This window comes from Eucyclogobius newberryi, unplaced genomic scaffold, assembly GCF_026437365.1.
Source record: "Eucyclogobius newberryi isolate DKJ021-1_F unplaced genomic scaffold, fEucNew1.0.hap1 SCAF_13, whole genome shotgun sequence".
NCBI lineage: Eukaryota > Metazoa > Chordata > Actinopteri > Gobiiformes > Gobiidae > Eucyclogobius > Eucyclogobius newberryi.
In genome coordinates this window covers 2,539,483-2,562,464 of record NW_027315757.1, presented here as the reverse complement: position 1 = coordinate 2,562,464, position 22,982 = coordinate 2,539,483, and the positions used below count along the sequence as shown (strand labels likewise).

At 48.3% G+C, this 22,982-nt stretch overlaps 1 protein-coding gene across 3 annotated transcripts in view; it reads right to left on the bottom strand.

Annotated features, from left to right (window-relative positions):
- Positions 1-22,982, bottom strand: part of ap2a1 (adaptor related protein complex 2 subunit alpha 1) — a 61,812-nt gene that overhangs the window by 4,959 nt on the left and 33,871 nt on the right. The window contains exons 8-20 of one of the 3 annotated variants that reach the window (XM_072442338.1): positions 18,820-18,957; positions 18,509-18,691; positions 18,333-18,430; positions 18,028-18,259; positions 17,378-17,566; positions 13,364-13,518; positions 12,331-12,393; positions 10,752-10,814; positions 8,884-8,970; positions 6,582-6,667; positions 6,005-6,128; positions 1,528-1,644; positions 1,383-1,452 (exon numbers count right to left, since the gene is read on the bottom strand). In XM_072442338.1, coding sequence (XP_072298439.1) covers positions 1,383-1,452; positions 1,528-1,644; positions 6,005-6,128; positions 6,582-6,667; positions 8,884-8,970; positions 10,752-10,814; positions 12,331-12,393; positions 13,364-13,518; positions 17,378-17,566; positions 18,028-18,259; positions 18,333-18,430; positions 18,509-18,691; positions 18,820-18,957 — 1,605 coding nt within the window. The remainder of the gene's footprint in view (positions 1-1,382; positions 1,453-1,527; positions 1,645-6,004; positions 6,129-6,581; positions 6,668-8,883; positions 8,971-10,751; positions 10,815-12,330; positions 12,394-13,363; positions 13,519-17,377; positions 17,567-18,027; positions 18,260-18,332; positions 18,431-18,508; positions 18,692-18,819; positions 18,958-22,982) is intronic. The other 2 variants (XM_072442339.1, XM_072442340.1) reach the window with 2 other exon arrangements.

Below are 22,982 nucleotides of genomic sequence, written 5' to 3'. Positions count from 1 at the left end.
CCGCGACCCGGCCCCGGATAAAGCGGCAGAAGATGGATGGATGGAAAGTTTCTTTTTGACAGACACGCCCACTTCGCACGTCTTCTCGCTTCTCATTGGCCGAGCAGTCTCCGTGACGTAATATCGATGAAAGCGGGCATCTGATTGGCCGCTGCGTTCGTGTTGCGTTCACATGTCCTCGGAAATGCTCGGTCTAATTTTCGGGCCAATGTATATAATGTATATAATGTATATATGTATATAATGTATATAATGTATATATGTATATAATGTATATATGTATATAATGTATATATGTATATAATGTATATAATGTATATATGTATATAATGTATATTATGTATATAATGTATATTATGTATATAATGTATATAATGTATATAATGTATATGTATATAATGTATATAATGTATATATGTATATAATGTATATATGTATATATGTATATATGTATATAATGTATATATGTATATATGTATATAATGTATATATGTATATAATGTATATATGTATATAATGTATATATGTGAGTAGTTTATTTTGTAGGACGTGATTTCATATATTCCACAAGATCTCTTGTGTCAAATGCTGTATTATGTAGGCGGATTTGTACTGGTTAAACTCTATTGAATGTCCACCACGTTATGTCACCTTCTGATATCATGGACCTGAGGGTAAACCACTCTGAGGGAATCCTACTGTGGCGGCAATTGGAATATTATTTTTTTGAAAAATATATATTATATTTTATTTGTATAAACAAATAAACATAAAACACCAAACAAACAACCAAAAATTAGTGTGATTCTAAATAACACTAACTAAACAAATACAAACAAAATCACAGCACGTTTAAATGAAAATAAAAGTCCCTTTTGGTCCAAATTAAGTCTGAATGTCATTTGTCTCATTTGTCTGATGTCTCTTACTATAGGTCCAGTTCTTGATCGTTGGTACAGTTTGTATCATTCATTTCTTTGTTATGGCTTTTTTTCCAACCAAAAATACATTCCAAAGGAATCCTTTTATTGTGTCCATGGCAGGAAATTTGAGGCCTAAAAATAGTTGGCTGACAATGTCAAAAATGTCAGCACAAGTTTTTACTGCTTTTAGTGTCAGCGACTTGCTGATATAGATAAGGATAAAAGCCCAGAACTTCTGTCTTCTTCGAGTATTAACCCTACAACTTCAAAATGGAGACAATAAGTCAAGTGACTGGATAGATAGATGCATGTTGCCCTTCGCCTTGCTATTTTCTAATTATCTGGCCAACTCAAAGAAATAAGCACCTTGTGTGTCAAGGGGGTTATGTGGAGGATTTGTGCTTTCAAATGATGGGCTTTTTCAACCTGTGAGAATGCAAGCTAGTGCCAAGAGCATACCTTAGCCTTGATGACCTCTGTGTCCATGCCATGGATGGCCTTGAAAATCTTCTGGGCTTCCTGCTGAGGCCTGATGAGGAAACACACAGAGCTTTACTCTCATGTTTGACATAGTTCCCTCTCACTTTCCATCGCTCTGACTTACTGGTTGAGCTGTTTCCAACGCTGGAAGAAGTCTTGCGAGGTCATTTCAGTTGGCTGAAAGAACTTGTTGATGGTGACGGGGAGCTTGAGGGTCAGGTTCTGGAGAGCACCTCCGTACCTAGAAAACAAAGCAAAAAACTCTCAATCTATATTCAACTGTACAATAAAGTACTGTACAGTGAAGGGTTATCAAAAGTATATCGGTGTAATCCCTCATTGGTCCAGGCGTGTTCCATAGTAGAAAAAGCTTCAGTTGTAGTCATCTGGACTCAGTTTGAAAAAATAGACGTTTCGACTCTCATCCAAGAGTCATTGTCAATAAAAGAATTTAGATCGAGAACTCTGATATTAATACTGTTCTGTGGTAAGACCCGCCCATTGGGAGGAGCCTTCCTGAAGTAGAAAGAGTTGTTTGTTTCAATAGAAACTCCCCCTTGTATCTACCGAGCCTATTCAGAATCTTAATGGGCTATTAGAATCCTCTTTGTCTTTGTGAGACCCTGGCTCAACCACCCTGAGTACCTGATTAGCATCTACATGTCCTGGTCCTCTACCTTTCCAGGGGTTCAGTAACCCATTATAAATAACAGGAAGATTAAACCTTAGCCCTCCATTTCTGTTTAAAGAAGGTCTTTCTTTTTTAACAAAAATAGCTTCCTTGACTCCTCTTTCAAACCATCTTTTCTCCTGCTTAAAACCTTCACCTCACCGTCTTCAAACGAGTGATTAGAGGCTTCAAGATGGAGATGCACGGCACTCTGAGGTCCTGAACTTGTATTTCTTCTGTGCTGATAAAGCCTCTTGTGTAGAGGCTGTTTTGTCTCACCTATGTACCGTTCTTTACAACTTTCTTCACTGCCACCAATGGGTGGGTCTTACCACAGAACAGTATTAATATCAGAGTTCTCGATCTAAATTCTTTTATTGACAATGACTCTTGGATGAGAGTCGAAACGTCTATTTTTTCAAACTGAGTCCAGATGACTACAACTGAAGCTTTTTCTACTATGTTATCAAAAGTATAACAAATCTGATACTAAAAATACTAAAACCCCTCAGCTCAGCCGCCACGTGTTGGAGTTTACCCCAGTGAACGAGAGGGTCGCGTCCCTTCGTCTTCGGGTGGGGGACAGGTCTCTCACTGTCGTGGCGGCCTACGGGCCGAACAGCGGTGCAGAGTACCCGGCCTTCTTGGAGTCCTTGGGAGGGGTACTGGACAGTGCACCGACCGGGGACTCCGTTGTTCTACTGGGGGACTTCAACGCCCACGTGGGCAATGACAGTGACACCTGGAGAGGGGTGATCGGGAAGAACGGCTTCCCCGATCTGAACCCGAGCGGTGTTCAGTTATTGGACTTCTGTGCTAGCCACGGATTGTCCATAACGAACACCATGTTCAAGCACAAGGGTGTCCATCAGTGCACATGGCACCAGGACACCCTAGGCTGGAGGTAAATGATCGACTTTGTTGTCGTGTCATCAGACCTCCGGCCGCGTGTCTTGGACACTCGGGTGAAGAGAGGGGCGGAGTTGTCAACCGATCACCACCTGGTGGTGAGTTGGATCCGCTGGCGGAGGAGGAAGCCGGACAGACTTGGCAGACCCAAGCGCATTGTGAGGGTCTGTTGGGAACGTCTTGTGGAGCCCTCTGTCAGTAGGGTATTCAACTCGCACCTCCGGGAGAGCTTCTCCCATGTCCTGGGGGAGGTTGGGGACTAGGGCTGGGTAAAAAAATCGATTTAATCGATTTTGGATCAATGTAATTAAAATTTTGCAATATCGATTCATAAGGCATGAGATTGATTTCTCCCCATGAAGTTAACCCCAGTAGTCTTGTGCAGGCGCAGCAGTGGCGCGTTGACGTGCGCTTGTCAAGCTGCAAGACGCAGGTCAAACTGGGCTCAGCGAGCCGTCCCAACTCAAGTCTGACGTCTGGAACCATTTCGGATTTAAAACAACAAAGGACAAAGAGCCGGATGAAACCAAAGTGGTTTGCAAAATCTGCGAAGCGGAGGTCAGTTATTGTAGAAATACCACAAACCTCACTTGATAAGGTATCACACTACGCTAACGTTAGCCTCCGACAACAAGCCGTCCGGGGCAAATCAAATGAAACTGAGGGAATCACTAACATGACCAGCAGATTCTCCGCGGGTCATAAAGATAACAGAGGCCATCGCAACTTTTGTCTGCAAAGATTTACGCCCGTACTCAGTAGTGCAAAACGAACGCTTCAAGCGGCTTGCTCGTGTGCTAGATCCACACTACGTTATGGTGCGACGTCAACATCTGACAGAACGTTCTCCCGTGTGTGTGAAAATACGCCATCCTAACGACAATGCAGTATCTGCAGAGAGAGTCGGCATAACACCTCGACATCACGGTCAACACAGTCGTACCTGACAGTGACCTGACCAGCCACACGCTAATAATGTGGGAGTGTCTACAGAGCCCCGGCCGAAACTGCCATGTTATTTTGTGCCGGCCGCGCACCGCGGCTCCTGAAACTGCTGCGCTATTTGACCGCGCCGGGTTAAGGTTAAGGTTAGGGTTAAGGTTAGCGTTCCTAAAACTGCTCGGCCATTTGACACGGCCTAATAATATAGCTAATATGTTGATGGGGGCCATACAGGAGCGGGGGGCCATACAGAAGCGGGGGAGCCATACAGGAGCGGGGGGCCATACAGGAGCGGGGGGCCATACAGGAGCGGGGGGCCATACAGGAGCGGGGGGGCCATACAGGAGCGGGGGGGCCATACAGGAGCGGGGGGGGCATACAGGAGCGGGGGGGCCCATACAGGAGTGGGGGGCCATACAGGAGCGGGGGGGCCATACAGGAGCGGGGGGGCCATACAGGAGCGGGGGAGCCATACAGGAGCGGGGGGCCATACAGGAGCGGGGGGCCATACAGGAGCGGGGGGGCCATACAGGAGCGGGGGGGCCATACAGGAGCGGGGGGCCCATACAGGAGTGGGGGGCCATACAGGAGTGGGGGGCCATACAGGAGCGGGGGAGCCATACAGGAGTGGGGGGCCATACAGGAGTGGGGGGCCATACAGGAGTGGGGGGCCATACAGGAGTGGGGGGCCATACAGGAGCGGGGGGGCCATACAGGAGCGGGGGGGCCATACAGGAGCGGGGGGGCCATACAGGAGCGGGGGGGCCATACAGGAGCGGGGGGCCATACAGGAGTGGGGGGCCATACAGGAGTGGGGGGCCATACAGGAGTGGGGGGCCATACAGGAGTGGGGGGCCATACAGGAGCGGGGGAGCCATACAGGAGTGGGGGGCCATACAGGAGTGGGGGGCCATACAGGAGTGGGGGGCCATACAGGAGGGGGGGGCCATACAGGAGCGGGGGGGCCATACAGGAGCGGGGGGGCCATACAGGAGCGGGGGGGCCATACAGGAGCGGGGGGCCATACAGGAGCGGGGGGCCATACAGGAGCGGGGGGGCCATACAGGAGCGGGGGGGCCATACAGGAGCGGGGTGTGACCAGCAAAGAGCCAGCAGTGGTGAGGACAACACTACAGTGGCTGGTGCAGTGCAGATGCTGCAGCTGATGCAGGTCTCACTGAACTGAGCCTCACAAACGGCTCTAAAAACGACTTTATATTTCAAAATTGCACTTTTGAGACTTGAGACAGTTTTATTGCAGCTGAAGTCTAAACTGTCCAATTCACAAGTTTGCACTTAAAACCTGTTTGTGGTGAAAAGAAAAAATAAAGTACATTTGTATTTTGTAACACAATTGAGCCATTTTCATTATTTAAGAGCAGAGCAAATTGAATCGAATCGAATGGTGATTAATCGATTCAGGACGTTATGAATCGAAATCAAATCGATTTAGGAAATTGGCCATGATCCCCAGCTCTTCTGGGGACATTGAGTCCGAGTGGACCATGTTCTCCGCCTCCATTGTTGATGCGGCTTCTCGGAGTTGTGGTCACAAGGTCTCCGGTGCCTGTCGTAGCGGCCCCCGAACCCGGCTAAGCAGAGGCAAAAACCCGGGCCCTGAGGAGTTCGGGGAGGCCATGGAGAAGGACTATCGGTCGACCCCAAAGAAATTCTGGCAAACCGTCTGGCGCCTCAAGAGGGGGAAGCAGTGCTTCACCAACACGGGTTGAGATGGGGAGATATATATATTATATATAATATATATATAATATATCAAATATATATATAAAAATAATCATAATCTCAAATAGACGACATTTCAACCTTTAAATTCCATTAAAATAACAGTAAATCTCACCATAACCCAATTTAAATGACAGTTTATAGGCAGTTCATTATAAAAAAATAGTATTTATTTCACATTATGAAATTTATATCTGCAGTTATCGCATCTCCCACTTCCTTATACAATGTCCCTGTATTGGCCCCCCAAAAGCCACATGGGTCGGGCCCTAGAGCTAACCAGTGGCTATGGGTGGAACTGGGCTGTACACAGCTGAGTGATGAAGAGCAGAAGTACCTGAACTTAATGTTGAGCTGTGGGGCGTCGCAGAAGTCGGTCAGGCACTCGATGTTCAGGACCTGCTGGATCTGAGCTCCGCCCTCCACCAGAGGCTCTACCGGTTTAGACTGCACGTTGAGCTGTGGCACGCTGTTAAGAACAAGCTTACAACAGCGCCAGGGCAACCAAGAGGAAAGACTCAATCTTACTTACGCACTAGAACTATATTCAATAGAAAATAAATAATAATTCAGATATAAATGCAGTCATGTTAAAGGAGAGGGTTCTACTGGACGTTTGGTTCTTTCTTTGGGGCAGGTCAGGTGACCAGTTCAATCATAGAGGCAATTTTTATGGAGACAAACTACACTTGATAACTGGTTTCGGTAAATTTGCCATGCAGCTGAAAAAGGTTTAAAAAAATGGGTTAAGACACACCCCGATGAAAAAATGATCTATATTCTAATACAACTAGGATAAAACCACTTGGTATTATCTAGGAAACTACTACAAATGTGTGCTGAAGACGACAGATTGTTCTGAAACGTAATTGTTCCATCTCTAATGAAGTGGGGCGGAGCCAGGGGAAGGATATGAGACTGCAGCTCCCCTGGACAGCTCACTGAGGTGCTGAAACTGGCAAACTGCACCGACGTCTTGTTCCCATAGAATAAGTACATCCTCCCTGAGGAACACACAGTCAGTATGGATACAGATACTTTTGTCAATATCATTCAAAACCACTAATACCAAGAGTACAATACTGATCTGATAAGTTCAGTCAAATATATTATCCAAGCTTTGAGCCGGGTTGTTATGGTTACTCCCCCGCGAACCCATGCGCAGTGTTGGGGACCGATAGAGTACTAAAACTGTAAAACAAGCTGGTGAGAGGCCTATAGTGCTCAAGACTCTGACATCACACATTATAGATTCTTTCCATTAGCATGGAGATTTGAAGATGCTAATAACTAAACGTAGTATTCATTAGAAAGTATTTGAACAATGCCAATTTATAAATGTATTTACCAGTTGAGGCTAAGCTGTCTAACCAGCAGCAAACATTGCAGATTTCCATGGTAACAGACCTTTTTTGACGTTCCATCCCAAGTTCTATTATAGGCCTTTTCCAATAGTACTTGCTCGACTCGGTCAGACTCAGCCCTGCTTTAGCGCATTTAAACATGACGTCCACAGACCGCCATAAAGGCCACACACTGCACGCCACACACACTACCAGCTCACCGAACGGCGCGCGCACACGCACGCGCACACGCGCACACAGTGTTTCACCGAACCAGCCGCGCACCCGTTCCACGCACACCGTCCCGCACACCGTTCCACGCACACCGTCCCGCACACACCGTCCCGCACACCGTCCCGCACACCGTCCCGCACACAACGTCCCGCACACCGTTCCACGCACACCGTCCCGCACACCGTTCCACGCACACCGTCCCGCACACCGTCCCGCGCACAACGTCCCGCACATCGTTCCACGCACATCGTCCCGCACACACCGTCCCGCACACACCGTCCCGCACACACCGTCCCGCACACACCGTCCCGCACACACCGTCCCGCACACCGTTCCACGCACACCGTCCCGCGCACACCGTCCCGCACACACCGTTCCACGCACACCGTCCCGCACACACCGTCCCGCACACACCGTCCCGCACACACCGTCCCGCACACACCGTTCCACGCACACCGTCCCGCACACACCGTTCCACGCACACCGTCCTGCACACACCGTTCCGCGCACACCGTCCCGCACACACCGTCCCGCACACACCGTCCCGCACACACCGTCCCGCACACCGTTCCACGCACACCGTCCCGCACACACCGTCCCGCACACACCGCCCCGCACACCGTTCCACGCACACCGTCCCGCACACACCGTCCCGCACACACCGTCCCGCACACCGTTCCACGCACACGGTCCCGCACACACCGTCCCGCACACACCGTCCCGCACACTGTTCCACGCACACGGTCCCGCACACACCGTTCCACGCACACCGTCCCGCACACACCGTCCCGCACACACCGTCCCGCACACACCGTCCCGCACACACCGTCCCGCACACCGTTCCACGCACACCGTCCCGCACACACCGTCCCGCGCACACCGTTCCACGCACACCGTCCCGCACACACCGTCCCGCACACACCGTCCCGCACACCGTTCCACGCACACCGTCCCGCACACCGTTCCACGCACACCGTCCCGCACACCGTTCCACGCACACCGTCCCGCACACCGTCCCGCACACACCGTCCCGCACACCGTTCCACGCACACCGTCCCGCACACCGTCCCGCACACCGTCCCGCACACAACGTCCCGCACACCGTTCCACGCACACCGTCCCGCACACCGTTCCACGCACACCGTCACGCACACCGTCCCGCACACAACTTCCCGCACATCGTTCCACGCACATCGTCCCGCACACACCGTCCCGCACACCGTTCCACGCACACCGTCCCGCACACCGTCCCGCACACCGTTCCACGCACATCGTCCCGCGCACACCGTCCCGCACACCGTTCCACGCACACCGTCCCGCACACACCGTCCCGCACACCGTCCCGCACACACCGTCCCGCACACACCGTCCCGCACACACCGTCCCGCACACCGTTCCACGCACACGGTCCCGCACACACCGTCCCGCACACCGTCCCGCACACACCGTCCCGCACACCGTTCCACGCACACGGTCCCGCACACACCGTTCCACGCACACCGTCCCGCACACACCGTCCCGCACACACCGTCCCGCACACCGTTCCACGCACACGGTCCCGCACACACCGTTCCACGCACACCGTCCCGCACACACCGTCCCGCACACACCGTCCCGCACACAGACATAAAGGAGATACTTGCCCAGGTTCTGGCGATACTCTGACTTGATTCCGATCTGCAGGAGCTGATTCTCAAACAGAACTCCATTGTTTTTGCACACAAACCTGGAGATGGAGAGTTCAAATGTGACCAACAAGCTGCACAACAGTTCTGCTCCTACAAATATGGAGGTTGGCGTTTAGCAATAATCATTTCTAGGTCAATAAGAAAGACGCAATGGTCTTTTTTTTTCTTTCATGCAGTCGAATAAAACCACAATATAAATTGTCTAAATTAGTAAATGTAAAAAAAAAAGGAATCAGGTCCACGATGTCCGCTGCTAAGAACTATTCCATATTATTTAAGAGACATGTATAATAATGTATGATGAACGCCCTTGTTTTTGTGACTTCCCAATATCTCATATTGATAAATCCAATAAAAAATACAAATACAAAACCTAGTTTTTGTCCTTTTGAGCATCAAAATGGTAAACTAAACTATGTGCCAATGGGTCAAAAACCACATCAAAACTATCCAGGAAAGATGTAAGCTGTAAATTGTGTTCGGAGATGACACAAGACGACGCATGAGGAACATGTGCAGCTTAAAGATCATTCTCAATAGATAATACTAATTTATATGATGCCTTGACAGGGAATAGCAAGAAGAAAAATGTCCCGTTCTAACTGCAGTATGTTCCCCTGCGGTCTTACTACATAACTGACTCCAACATGAAGACAAAGCTCCTGGGAAATCCTGGCTCTTTCTAATATTTGGAAAAGTGAAATGTTTTTGTATGCGCTTACACTGGCTCATTTATTGTTCAAAATTGTTCTTTTTCACAAGTTAGCAGCAAGTGTCTTAGTGCTGCTGTTTGTGCAGTTTTATGTTCAGGAGAGCCTCACTGCTTTTATATCTATAAAATGAATAAACATTTGAAGATTGTACAATTGACATCTCCACATCCCCTGATCCCCACATCTCCACATCCCCTGATCTCCACATCCCCTGATCCCCACATCTCCACATCCCCTGATCCCCACATCCCCTGATCTCCACATCCCCTGATCCCCACATCTCCACATCCCCTGATCCCCACATCCCCTGATCTCCACATCCCCTGATCCCCACATCTCCACATCCCCTGATCTCCACATCCCCTGATCCCCACATCTCCACATCCCCTGATCCCCACATCCCCTGATCTCCACATCCCCTGATCCCCACATCTCCACATCCCCTGATCTCCACATCCCCTGATCCCCACATCTCCACATCCCCTGATCTCCACATCCCCTGATCCCCACATCTCCACATCCCCTGATCTCCACATCCCCTGATCCCCACATCTCCACATCCCCTGATCCCCACATCCCCTGATCCCCACATCTCCACATCCCCTGATCCCCACATCCCCTGATCTCCACATCCCCTGATCCCCACATCTCCACATCCCCTGATCCCCACATCTCCACATCCCCTGATCCCCACATCCCCTGATCCCCACATCTCCACATCCCCTGATCCCCACATCCCCTGATCCCCACATCTCCACATCCCCTGATCCCCACATCCCCTGATCCCCCACATCTCCACATCCCCTGATCCCCACATCCCCTGATCCCCCACATCTCCACATCCCCTGATCCCCACATCCCCTGATCCCCACATCTCCACATCCCCTGATCCCCACATCCCCTGATCCCCCACATCTCCACATCCCCTGATCCCCTGATCCCCCACATCTCCACATCCCCTGATCCCCACATCCCCTGATCCCCACATCCCCACATCCCCTGATCCCCACATCTCCTGAACAACAGTCTGACAGAATCCTGCATAAGTCCTGGGGAAAGATGGAGGCAGAGCTGTAGCAGGCGTGCGGCTGGAGAGGGGCTCTTACTTGTTGAGGAGCTCGTCAGCGTCAGGCAGAGGAGGAGCAGGATCCTCAGAGGGAGGAGCAGAGCTGAGAGCAGCCAGGGTTACACAACACAAAGTCCACAGGTGAGTACACAAGCCAAGAGCGCAGCGCGCTAACTTAAAGGGACATATTGTGCTCAGAGGACTTTTGGAGATCGTAACAGACTCAAGCTTGTGTCATTAAATGGTGTTTTGTTTCATTCATGTGCTTGTGATCTGGGTCATTCCATCAAATCAATGCATATTGTAAATCATAATATAGTAACATATTCAATCATAGATTGAAATCATAGATTCAAAGATATTTAAAAAGGCCCATGTTCTGTTGCTCGTGGCGGAGTGGTTAGCACATATGCCTATCACATGGCAAATCTGGCTCTCAACAATTAGCTGCACGTTGCCAGTCTATTTCCCATTTCACGCTGCAGTGTCAAGTTGAATGAAGCCAAGAGGAAAAGGCCCGTGTCAAATGAAAGACGTGCAGTTTGAGAGTGAGACAGTTGCTCATGCTGATACAGAGCCACATGCTGGACATGCTGAAATACCACTTCTTGCAGATATGACCAAAATACATAACATTTTGATTAACGCATTAAAATTAGTAAGAGGAGCGATCAATAATAATTAAAAGATATTTTATGGCGGTTCATGTCTGACACAAAAGGGACAGATTTGGTGGAATGACAGATGTTCAAATGTACTTGAATTCAAATGAGTTCTCCAGTGTGTTCTCCAGAGTGTTCTCCAGTGTGTTCTCCAGTATGTTCTCCTGTATGTTCTCTTGTATGTTCTCCAGTATGTTCTCCAGTATGTTTTCCAGTATGTTTTCCAGTATGTTCTCCAGTATGTTCTCCTGTATGTTCTCCTGTATGTTCTCTTGTATGTTCTCCAGTATGTTCTCCAGTATGTTCTCCAGTATGTTCTCCTGTATGTTCTCCTGTATGTTCTCTTGTATGTTCTCCAGTATGTTCTCCAGTATGTTCTCCAGTATGTTCTCCAGTATGTTCTCCAGTATGTTCTCCAGTATGTTCTCCAGTATGTTCTCCAGTATGTTTTCCAGTATGTTTTCCAGTATGTTCTCCTGTATGTTCTCTTGTATGTTCTCCAGTATGTTCTCCAGTATGTTCTCCAGTATGTTCTCCAGTATGTTCTCCAGTATGTTCTCCAGTATGTTCTCCAGTATGTTCTCCAGTTCTTTGATCCAATCCAAAAGGTATTACAATCCTCCATGAAGCACAATATGTGGCTTTAAGAATCAATAGTGAGTCTGTGTGTTAAAAGCATGGGCGTGGCTAGTGTACCAGGTTAACCTAAAGAGCCATGCATTAGAAGGAGCACGACTTGGCTCTTAGTTAAATGTAGGCCAAATCCAGAGAATGGAATGTTACATACTACACTGGACATCATATTTCAACAAAACAAATAACTTTAATCCAAACGTTATGAACAGAAATATGAAAAGTGTGTTCATGCGTCTGTCCTCGACTACAGCCCTAGAACACACGTTACACAGTGTATGTCATGTTGTTTCTATCAGCTACAGTGCACTACTTTGCCCTTACTCTGCGTCACCAGAGCCCTCCACCAATAGGGAGTCAGAGGTGTCAGTGGGCTGTTCCAGCTCCCTGTCAGTGTCCAATCAGAGAAGAGGCACATGCACCCCGCACACAGACAGACACACAGACACACACAGACACACACACACACACACACACAGACACACACACACACACACACACACACAGACACACAGACACACACAGACACACACACACAGACACACACACACACACAGACACACAGACACACACAGACACACACACACACACACACACAGACACACACACACACACACACACACAGACACACACACACACAGACAGACACACACACACACACACACACAGACACACACACACACAGACACACACACACACATACACACACAGACACACACAGACACACACACACACACACAGACACACACACACACACAGAGACACACACACAGACACACAGACACACAGACACACACAGACACAGACACAGACACACACACACAGACAGACGCACAGACACACAGACACACACACACACACACGAGGAAGAAGAGAAGAAAAACATGGAAGACAGTCACATAGACAGCAAAGATTCAGTTCAGCAGAGCTGCTAACATGGAGGAGCGAGGATGCGTCACATATACAGACCAAACATCTATTCACATGTATTCAATCAGAACAAAGAACAGGCTAAGAACTGTGCCCATCCTTCTGGTTCTGTCCAAGTCTATGAGCGAGTGAATGGTTCTCATGGTAAAACATTACAGCTTCTTGTGCTGAATGTCTTGTTTCACAGATTAACTGTGATTTAAATAGTTGTTATTTGGGTCTGATAAGCACAATGTCAGCCTTATATTTGTACCAGTTTACAGATAATGAGGAAGTACACAGTAATAGTGCCATATAAACAAGATAGAAGCATAAGGATATCTTGGTCTAATGGAATGGCTGAGCAGTTTGACAGAGAACACACAACAGCATGTGACCATAGCACACAGACAGAGCACACATCACAGGGCACAGCACACACGCTCACCTCAGGAAGCCATCATTATTTACAGCAGCAGCAGGAGCAGCCGGTCCCGCCTCAGAAAACACATCCACCAATAGGCTACCTGCAGTGGCTGGGGCAGCACCCATGGGTGCAGAGGAGCGGATCCCCAGCAGATCGGCTGAAGGCGAAGGGGTGGACTGGAATACAAGCAGAGTCAGTGTTAACGTTTCCAAAGACATGTGCAGCGTGTGCAAGTCTACGACCTTCTGGCATTTCTGCAGCGTGTTTGACGGCGTCCAGAGCGCTGGAGCGTCTGCCAGAGTTGGAAAACACAATTCTAGCTAAATTTGCAACACGTCAACCAACTAGAAGCTTCCTATAGAGCGGCAATCATTCTTCTGGAAAGCAGCCATCGCACAAGGCCCAAAGACCCAAATGTGTGTCTAGTCTGATGCTGCGGTTGAAATGCAGCAGAACTAGTTACAAAAGTAAGGACAAATATAGCCGCAAGCGGCAATGATCGGCCCTCGCTACGCCGCCGCCACGCCGCAAGAGGAGGGGGCGCTAACGCGCCCCAATTGTCCTTTTATTACGCCTACTGCTGAATCTGTGACGCTGTCACATCTTCTCCCCTTTGTTTTACCATCAAAAAGCAATTTTATTTTGAATTCTTGGCAAAATGTGCAGCTTTGCCGCACAGACACCGTGACTCTTTGAATAAAAATGTGGATAACTTTTGATGGTCCTGAAGATGAGTCTCACCAAATTTCAGGTTAATAGGGCTAACGCCCTGAGGGGGAGGAGTTTGTGAAAGTCTAAAGTGTAAACATGTTCTGGCGATTTCCCCATTGGAATAACATGGTAGGTTTTGGTCATCGCTACGGCAACGCCATAACAATTATGACATGGGTCTCACTGACTTTTTTGATGGGGCCAAAATTGAGTTGTGTGTCAAATTTCAGATAATTTCGCAAAACTAAACATTCAACCTCCATATAAAATCTGTAGGGGGCGCTGTGGCGCCAAATAAATTTATTTCACTTCAAGTAGGTTTAGGGCAAAGAGTTTAACAACTGATTCTAATTTGACGCAATTCGGACTTTATCTGCGCAAACGGCAGAAATTTTAAATATAGGAGATTTCTGAAATTCTAGCTACAGTTTGCGGCTTCGCTGCACAGAGACCGTGACAGGGTCAATGTAATTTGGATAACTTTTGATGTCCCACTCCTCAGTAGCATTTTCACCAAATTTCAGCTTTTTAGGGCCAACTCCCTGGGAGGAGTTCGTAAAAGTACGACGTTTGGAAAAACTCCGAAGTCATGTTTAGCCATTTTTGAAGCAATATGGCCGACATTTGGTTGGGCGGACGGCGTTGCCGTAATAATATTTTTTACTTCTCTTGTCACCATCTACCTCTGCGCCAAATTTCATGATTCTACGATCAGATTTTTTTTGGGTCATTTCCCATCTCTCAATGCATTTTTGGTACATTTGGTGGCGCTGACGCGCCAATTTTTTTTTTATTTTAGAAAAGGGAAATAGCCAGAATGTAGAGAGGCACGATTTTTAGAGGTGTGCAAATTTGTGTGACTTTTCGTCAATGTTCACTGGGTGAAAAATAGGGGGGTTGGTCCCGAGAAGAAGAAAGAATAATATTCCGATGCGAAAACAATGTTTCCCATTTTTCAAATATTATAAACTATACATTTTCGGAAAGCGCTCGCGCTTTCCTACCTCATGGTGTGGGTCCCTGGTCACTGACGGGTACTTTCGATAATTTTGAGTGGGCTCCACCCACTTTGTGTTTTTGGCCCTCTATACAGTAATAATGTTCAATTTTTGCATTACATGCTTATATGCACGGAACATGCAAGAGATGGGGAACGTATTCGTGAGCTACTTAGCGCAAATGAGTGCTTTATATGGGGATGACGACCGCGAAGCAATGTAAAGTGCTCGTTGAGTGCAAACTTTTGCACGGGCTTCGCCCGTTTACAACGGTAATGTTCCATTTTCCTACAACTAATTAGTATGCACGGGGCGTGCATGAGTGGAGGAGTGCGTTAGTGAGTGTTTGGAAGTGGGCGAGCGCTTCGCGCTCGATTTCGTGCGCACTACGTGCGCACTTTCGCAGCCGTGCTTCGCACGGCTTTACGAGACTAACAGGCCTCTCGCCAGCTTGTGGCGCTCGGGCCTAATTACAATGACTGGCTCATGTAAGCCTTGGTTTTTTCCTGGTCAAAATGCATGTTAGCATGTTAGCCATAGAACTATGTGGTAAAAGAGTACAACAACTGTCGCACTGTCGCGGCAGGAGAGGTTTTTGGGACTTGTGCTCACGGCATGCAGTGTCCTCTAAGCTGTGTGCAGCGCCCTCTAAGTTGTGTGCAGCGCCCTCTAAGTTGTGTGCAGCGCCCTCTAAGCTGTGTGCAGCGCCCTCTAAGCTGTGTGCAGCGCTCTCTAAGCTGTGTGTAGCGCCCTCTAATATGTGTGCAGCGCCCTCTAAGATGTGTGCAGCACCCTCCAAGTTGTGTGCAGTGTCCTCTAAACTGTGTGCAGCGCCCTCTAAGTTGTGTGCAGCGCCCTCTAAGCTGTGTGCAGCGCCCTCTAAGCTGTGTGCAGCGCCCTCTAAGTTGTGTGCAGCGCCCTCTAAGCTGTGTGCAGCGCCCTCTAAGCTGTGTGCAGCGCCCTCTAAGCTGTGTGCAGCGCTCTCTAAGCTGTGTGTAGCGCCCTCTAATATGTGTGCAGCGCCCTCTAAGATGTGTGCAGCACCCTCCAAGTTGTGTGCAGCGCTCTCTAAGCTGTGTGCAGCGCCCTCTAAGTTGTGTGCAGCACCCTCCAAGTTGTGTGCAGCGCTCTCTAAGCTGTGTGCAGCGCCCTCTAAGTTGTGTGCAGCGCCCTCTAAGCTGTGTGCAGCGCCCTCTAAGTTGTGTGCAGCGCCCTCTAAGCTGTGTGCAGCGCCCTCTAAGCTGTGTGCAGCGCCCTCTAAGTTGTGTGCAGCGCCCTCTAAGCTGTGTGCAGCGCCCTCTAAGTTGTGTGCAGCGCCCTCTAAGCTGTGTGCAGCGCCCTCTAAGCTGTGTGCAGCGCCCTCTAAGTTGTGTGCAGCGCCCTCTAAGCTGTGTGCAGCGCCCTCTAAGTTGTGTGCAGCGCCCTCTAAGCTGTGTGCAGCGCTCTCTAAGCTGTGTGTAGCGCCCTCTAATATGTGTGCAGCGCCCTCTAAGATGTGTGCAGCTCCCTCCAAGTTGTGTGCAGCGCTCTCTAAGCTGTGTGCAGCGCCCTCTAAGTTGTGTGCAGCACCCTCCAAGTTGTGTGCAGCGCTCTCTAAGCTGTGTGCAGCGCCCTCTAAGTTGTGTGCAGCGCCCTCTAAGCTGTGTGCAGAGCTCTCCAAGTTGTGTGGAGCGCCCTCTAAGCTGTGTGCAGCGCCCTCCAAGTTGTGTGCAGCGCCCTCTAAGTTGTGTGCAGCGCCCTCTAAGTTGTGTGCAGCACCCTCCAAGTTGTGTGCAGCGCTCTCTAAGCTGTGTGCAGCGCCCTCTAAGTTGTGTGCAGCGCCCTCTAAGCTGTGTGCAGAGCTCTCCAAGTTGTGTGGAGCGCCCTCTAAGCTGTGTGCAGCGCCCTCCAAGTTGTGTGCAGCGCCCTCTAAGATGTGTGCAGCGCCCTCTAAGTTGTGTGCAGCGCCCTCTAAGTTGTGTCGCGGCCTTAGAGCCAGGCCATAACAATTGGGTGCGGATCAATTTCTCGTTTCTTGGGGTTATGTGGGTGAAACTGAGATTTTTAAGGCAAGAAACGCAGTGTCTTTACCAAAGCCATAACCTGAGCAGTTATGGTTTATTTTTTTACACAGTAATAAAATTGTATTTATTTCATTAGATTTATTTTAATATGCAACTTCTCATCACTAGTCAGTAATCAGATTAGTTTTACAATGTAATCTGATCAACACTTCCCATGTGCAAACCAAATATCCATGTGTAATCTAAATATGAATTTATATTTCAAATAGGCATGTGTAATGAATACTACTGTGACATATTTTGGGTGTCCATGTTGTACATACTGCGTTGGAGGCAGACATGGCTGCTGTATCTGAGGTCCGCTCGCCTCCTCCATTCAGCTCTCCTCCCTCTCGTTTACAGTCGTCCAGCTCCGTCACAGACACGGCTCCAGGGCCCTTCTTCTTCTTAAGCTTGGCTAAAATGGAAGACTCTCGCTCAGGGAACGGGGGCATTTCCTCCAAGACTGTGGCCTGTGGAGCAGCTCCATTAGATGTCACAGTCAGTGTGAACACAGACAGTGTGTGAACACAGACAGTATGTGAACAGACAGTGTGTGAACACAGACAGTGTGTGAACACAGACAGTGTGTGAACAGACAGTGTGTGAACACAGACAGTGTGTGAACACAGACAGTGTGTGAACACAGACAGTGTGTGAACACAGACAGTGTGAACACTGACAGTGTGTGAACACAGACAGTGTGTGAACACAGACAGTGTGTGAACACAGACAGTGTGTGAACACTGACAGTGTGAACACAGACAGTGTGTGAACACAGACAGTGTGTGAACACAGACAGTGTGTGAACACAGACAGTGTGAACACAGACAGTGTGTGAACACAGACAGTGTGTGAACACAGACAGTGTGTGAACACAGACAGTGTGAACACAGACAGTGTGTGAACACAGACAGTGTGTCTGCAGACTCACCAGGACGTCGGTGCTGGCGATGGAGGACAGCTTGAGATATTCAACGGCGCGCTGCTGCAGTTCCACATCGGAGTTGCGGATCTGGCTGTCGCAGCGCAGCACCTCCTGGATGGTGACCTTGGTCTCTGGGAACAGGTTGATGAACTTGATGTAGGCCGATAGCAGGAGGGCGCGGGTCGGCACAGAGCACAGGTGGAACTTTGAGTGGAGGAGGTTAAACTGGACCAGAGGGCTGGAAGATACAAAGATCCTTTAGTATCACCATCAACACATTGATTTATAATTACAGAAGACAAGACATGTACCTGGAGCGAGGGTCTCCAGCGATGAGATTTCCAAACTCCCCCAGAATGTAACCCCCAACTTTAACCATGTTCTCGTGACAAGCAGGAGCCTGCAAAGCCTGCTCAGGACACAGGAACGCCCACGTCAGCGTTATCCGACAGAATTTACAGATTGTGATTCTAAAAAGTGGGGTTACCTCAAAGACAGTCTTGGCGGCATAGCCCTGCACATCGTCGCGGTTGATGACGATCTGGATGACACGGTACCACACCTCTTCACTCACATAGTCTCCAGCGATCCGGATCAGGTTCAGGATGGTGTCCACGTACCACGAGTAGTCCACTGCATACTTCTCTGCCAGGATGGCCACTTTCAGCACCTGCCCCAAAAACACAATCAGCCTTTAGTTTAACCAGAAGTCTAAATATAGAGCTCATATTTTAAGAGGCCCCAAATTATGCACTAGCTGTGATTTTTTGCTTGGACACGTAAGTGACAAATAATTACCATCTCCTCCCTGATGGAGTAGTCTGCAGTCTCCAGATAGCTGAGCATCTCGGCCACGATCTGCTTGGCATTGCTGCGGTCACACATGGCATAGAGCAGGTCGGCCGCCCGCTGCCGTACGCTCACGTCCCTCTCAGTCTGCAAAGGCAAAAAAATATTAAAGCCGCACGCGGCGATAAAGGCCCTCGCCCCCCTTACGACCGCGGGGTATGAGCCACCGCGAAGAGCACACCTCTAATCCCCCCTCCTACATCACCCCTTCCCCCCCCCCTAACAGCACCCATAGGAATGCATGGTTAGCAGCTAATGTTGAGCTAATGCTAAGCAATTAAATGAATGGAGCTCAGCTAGCGCCGGATTAGCATTTAGTAAATAAACATTCAAAGCTAACGTTAGCATAGCATAGCGTGAAGCTAACAGCACTCATAGGAATGCATAGGTAGCAGGTAGCGCTAGATTAGCATTTAGTAAATAAACACTCAAAGCTATAAAAAACTCAAGCTAGAGTCACGTAATTTTGTCAAATTGTGCCTGGTCTCAGATTAACTCCTTTAAAATATTTTCAGTTGTCTACGACAAATAAAAAGTATTTTATTAATTTAAAAAAACGAATTTGGAGAGGGCGCTAGAGAGCCAATATATTAGCTAGCCTCTACATTTGCATATCATTGCGTTCAGCTTGGAAGTCTTCACAAAAACTCAGAGCCTTTGCATAACTTAGCTATATGTTATATATCATTTTTGTTAACAAGCTTGCCACGTCCACATTTGGAATTGTATCAGAAATCGAAAGAATCACCTCTAATCACACATGGGTTAAGTTAATTTTGACAAATTTTCAAGCCTTTTGACTGAAAATTCAAGGTGGGAAAAAATAAAGTATGCGGTGTTAAAATACTGGGTTCCGCCCACAATGGGCGACTCCCTGTGGGGTTTAGGGCGGGGTCATAAAACATTTTTTTACTTGACTTGACATGAGGCATGTATGTACCAAGTTTCATAAGTCTAAGACAAAACATGCCCATCAGTGTAGATGGCGCTAGCGAGTTACTTTGCAATTTGAATTTTTTTAGGCACAAAAAAATAAAAATTCACCGATCCTGAATGATGTGTCAAAAAAATTTAGTTTTCGTTAACGTTCAGGGGGTCAAAATTGGCGTGTTAGTGGGAGAAAAATAATAATAAAAAAATAATAACAGAAACTTTTTTGTGTCCTCATTTGAGGACATTTTTTTGCATGTCCTCACATGAACTATTTTTTGGAGTGAGCGTCATATTTTTACAGGCACTTTTTTGACAAAGGGCTCCCATTGGCCCCATGTTATTTGATTTTTGAGGTGGCGCTACTGAGCCGTCTTTCAATATTTTTTCACGAAACCGTCACTCAAAATTACAACTCCAGAGTTCTATTTTTCGATACCACTCACGAGCATATCCGTCTTTGTTTACTACTTGATTTTTCCGTTTTTCCAGCCCCCGGATACAATATTAAATCCCTCGCCGGGACGATACTCGTCCTTCGGCTCGGGCCTAAAAAATAAAACATTCACACTTTGGACTCCAAGAGGGTTTTGGGTTAAATTCCTCGCCTGATTTTATTTGTTTTTTATGCTTGTTAAACTATCCTTTCTAAAAGGTAGAAAGGGAAAAAAAAAATATAATCATAAGGCTACCCCAAATAAATTTGCTGTAACCCGACCCAACAGTATTTTTTTTACTTTGAAGGCAAAAAAAAAAAAAGATCAAAATGTTGCCATTTTTTTACTCTGAGTGACCGCCAGGGGTCGGGCTTCAACAGTCCAGGGGTCGGGCTTCAACAGTCCAGGGGTCGGGCTTCAACAGTCCAGGGGTCGGGCTTCAACAGTCCAGGGGTCGGGCTTCAACAGTCCAGGGGTCGGGCTTCAACAGTCCAGGGGTCGGGCTTCAACAGTCCAGGGGTCGGGCTTCAACAGTCCAGGGGTCGGGCTTCAACAGTCCAGGGGTCGGGCTTCAACAGTCCAGGGGTCGGGCTTCAACAGTCCAGGGGTCGGGCTTCAACAGTCCAGGGGTCGGGCTTCAACAGTCCAGGGGTCGGGCTTCAACAGTCCAGGGGTCGGGCTTCAACAGTCCAGGGGTCGGGCTTCAACAGTCCAGGGGTCGGGCTTCAACAGTCCAGGGGTCGGGCTTCAACAGTCCAGGGGTCGGGCTTCAACAGTCCAGGGGTCGGGCTTCAACAGTCCAGGGGTCGGGCTTCAACAGTCCAGGGGTCGGGCTTCAACAGTCCAGGGGTCAGGCTTCAACAGTCCAGGGGTCAGGCTTCAACAGTCCAGGGGTCGGGCTTCAACAGTCCAGGGGTCGGGCTTCAACAGTCCAGGGGTCAGGCTTCAACAGTCCAGGGGTCAGGCTTCAACAGTCCAGGGGTCGGGCTTCAACAGTCCAGGGGTCGGGGGTCAGGCTTCAACCCGATCGGGAGACTATTCAATTCAATCGACCTTTTGTACGCCTTATTTTGGTAGCGAAGGCGAGCGGGGGGAACATGCGGGGGCCATGGGCGCCGCCATGTTTGTTGTGATGACGCTGCTGGGCGTGTTTCAATCCCAGAATGCAATGCGCAAGTCAAATTTAAATCAAGCCACACCGTGATAGAGAGTGACATGAACTATGGCCAGGTCAGTGGCGCTGACAGAAGCACACTAACTTGGCAATATAGGTTCCCTCCTGCGCAGTCTGTTTTGTTACAGAAGCATATGTAGGACTGAAAATGAAGACGCATACGCATTGCGCAATGCGTCATTTAAAATTTGGGATGTAAGATAGAATTAGCAGCGCTATAAAAATAGTCTACGTGGTGTTTTAGGAAAGACCGGTAGGTGAGTCAGCGAAATAGTTGAAAAATAAAAGAATTTACAGTTTTTTCAACAAAATGCTGATATTTTTATTTCAGTCGGCTAGTTTTATACCGGGTCGGTCGGGTTACACATTATTTTGCTCAGCCTAATAATAAACACCTTTTTTTTTTTTATTAAAAAACTTTCAGCGTTTTGAATTACTACATTTTATTCTATTTCATTTCATTGACTAATATAAGTAAAATGTATTGGGTTTAAATGTATTGGGTAAAAAGCGATATACCATAGAACAAGGGGTGGGCAAACTACGGCCCGCGGGCCACATGTGGCTAAATGCGGCTTTTAAAAAAATTAAATAAATGTGTCTTTTAAAATAACATTAAAAGACAACTGTCTTCATGACTGTTTGCACTGGGTTTCAAAAAATAAGCTTGGCTTCCCCGATTTTTTTTACTCTTGATAAAAGTTAGAATGATGTGACTTTGTCAGATCGTTCCCCACTATGAACACACTCTGTAAATATTTTCCACATCCAATAGATTTTATGAATTTTGAAAAAGAACATCTCTGGGGGTGCCACCTGATGGAGTATCCATAAGTGGCCGTGCAGAGAGATATGGGCAGCAGTCGAAGGCGGGCTGGTGTGGGCTTAGCTCCACAGCTCAGCCCCCACATGTTGGAGTTTACCTCAGTGAACGAGCAGGTTGTGCCCTATGGCCTATGAGCCAAACAACAGTAAACGGCCTTCTTGGAATCCCTGGGAGGGGTACTGGACAGTGCACCAACCTGGGACTCCATTGTTCTACTGGGGGACTTCAACGGTAACGTGGGCAATGACAGTGACACCTGGAGAGGGGTGATCTGGAAAAACAGCCTCCCTGATCTGAACCCGCGCAGTGTTCAGTTATTGGACCTCATCACAGTTCGTCCATAACACCATGTTGAAGGTCAAGTCCATCAGTGCACGTGGCACCAGGGCACCCTAAGCCAGCGGTCAAGGATCAACTTTATTGTTGCGTCATCTGACCTTTGGCCGCGTGTTTTGGACACTCAGGTGAAGACAACTGATCACCACCTGGTGGTGACTTGGATCCGCTGGTGTAAGAGGAAGTTGGACGACACTTGGCAGGCCCAAGCGCATTGTGAGGGTCTGTTGGGAACGTCTTGTGGAGCCCTCTGTCAGTAGGGTCTTCAACTCACTAACCCATATCCCCGGGGGAGGCTGGGGACATCGAGTCCTTTTCAAACCTCAATAACAATACAATCCTCTTCTTTTTCTGCTTTGTGTTACAACACTGGAATTTCCCCATTGTGGGGCAAATAAAGGCTAATCTT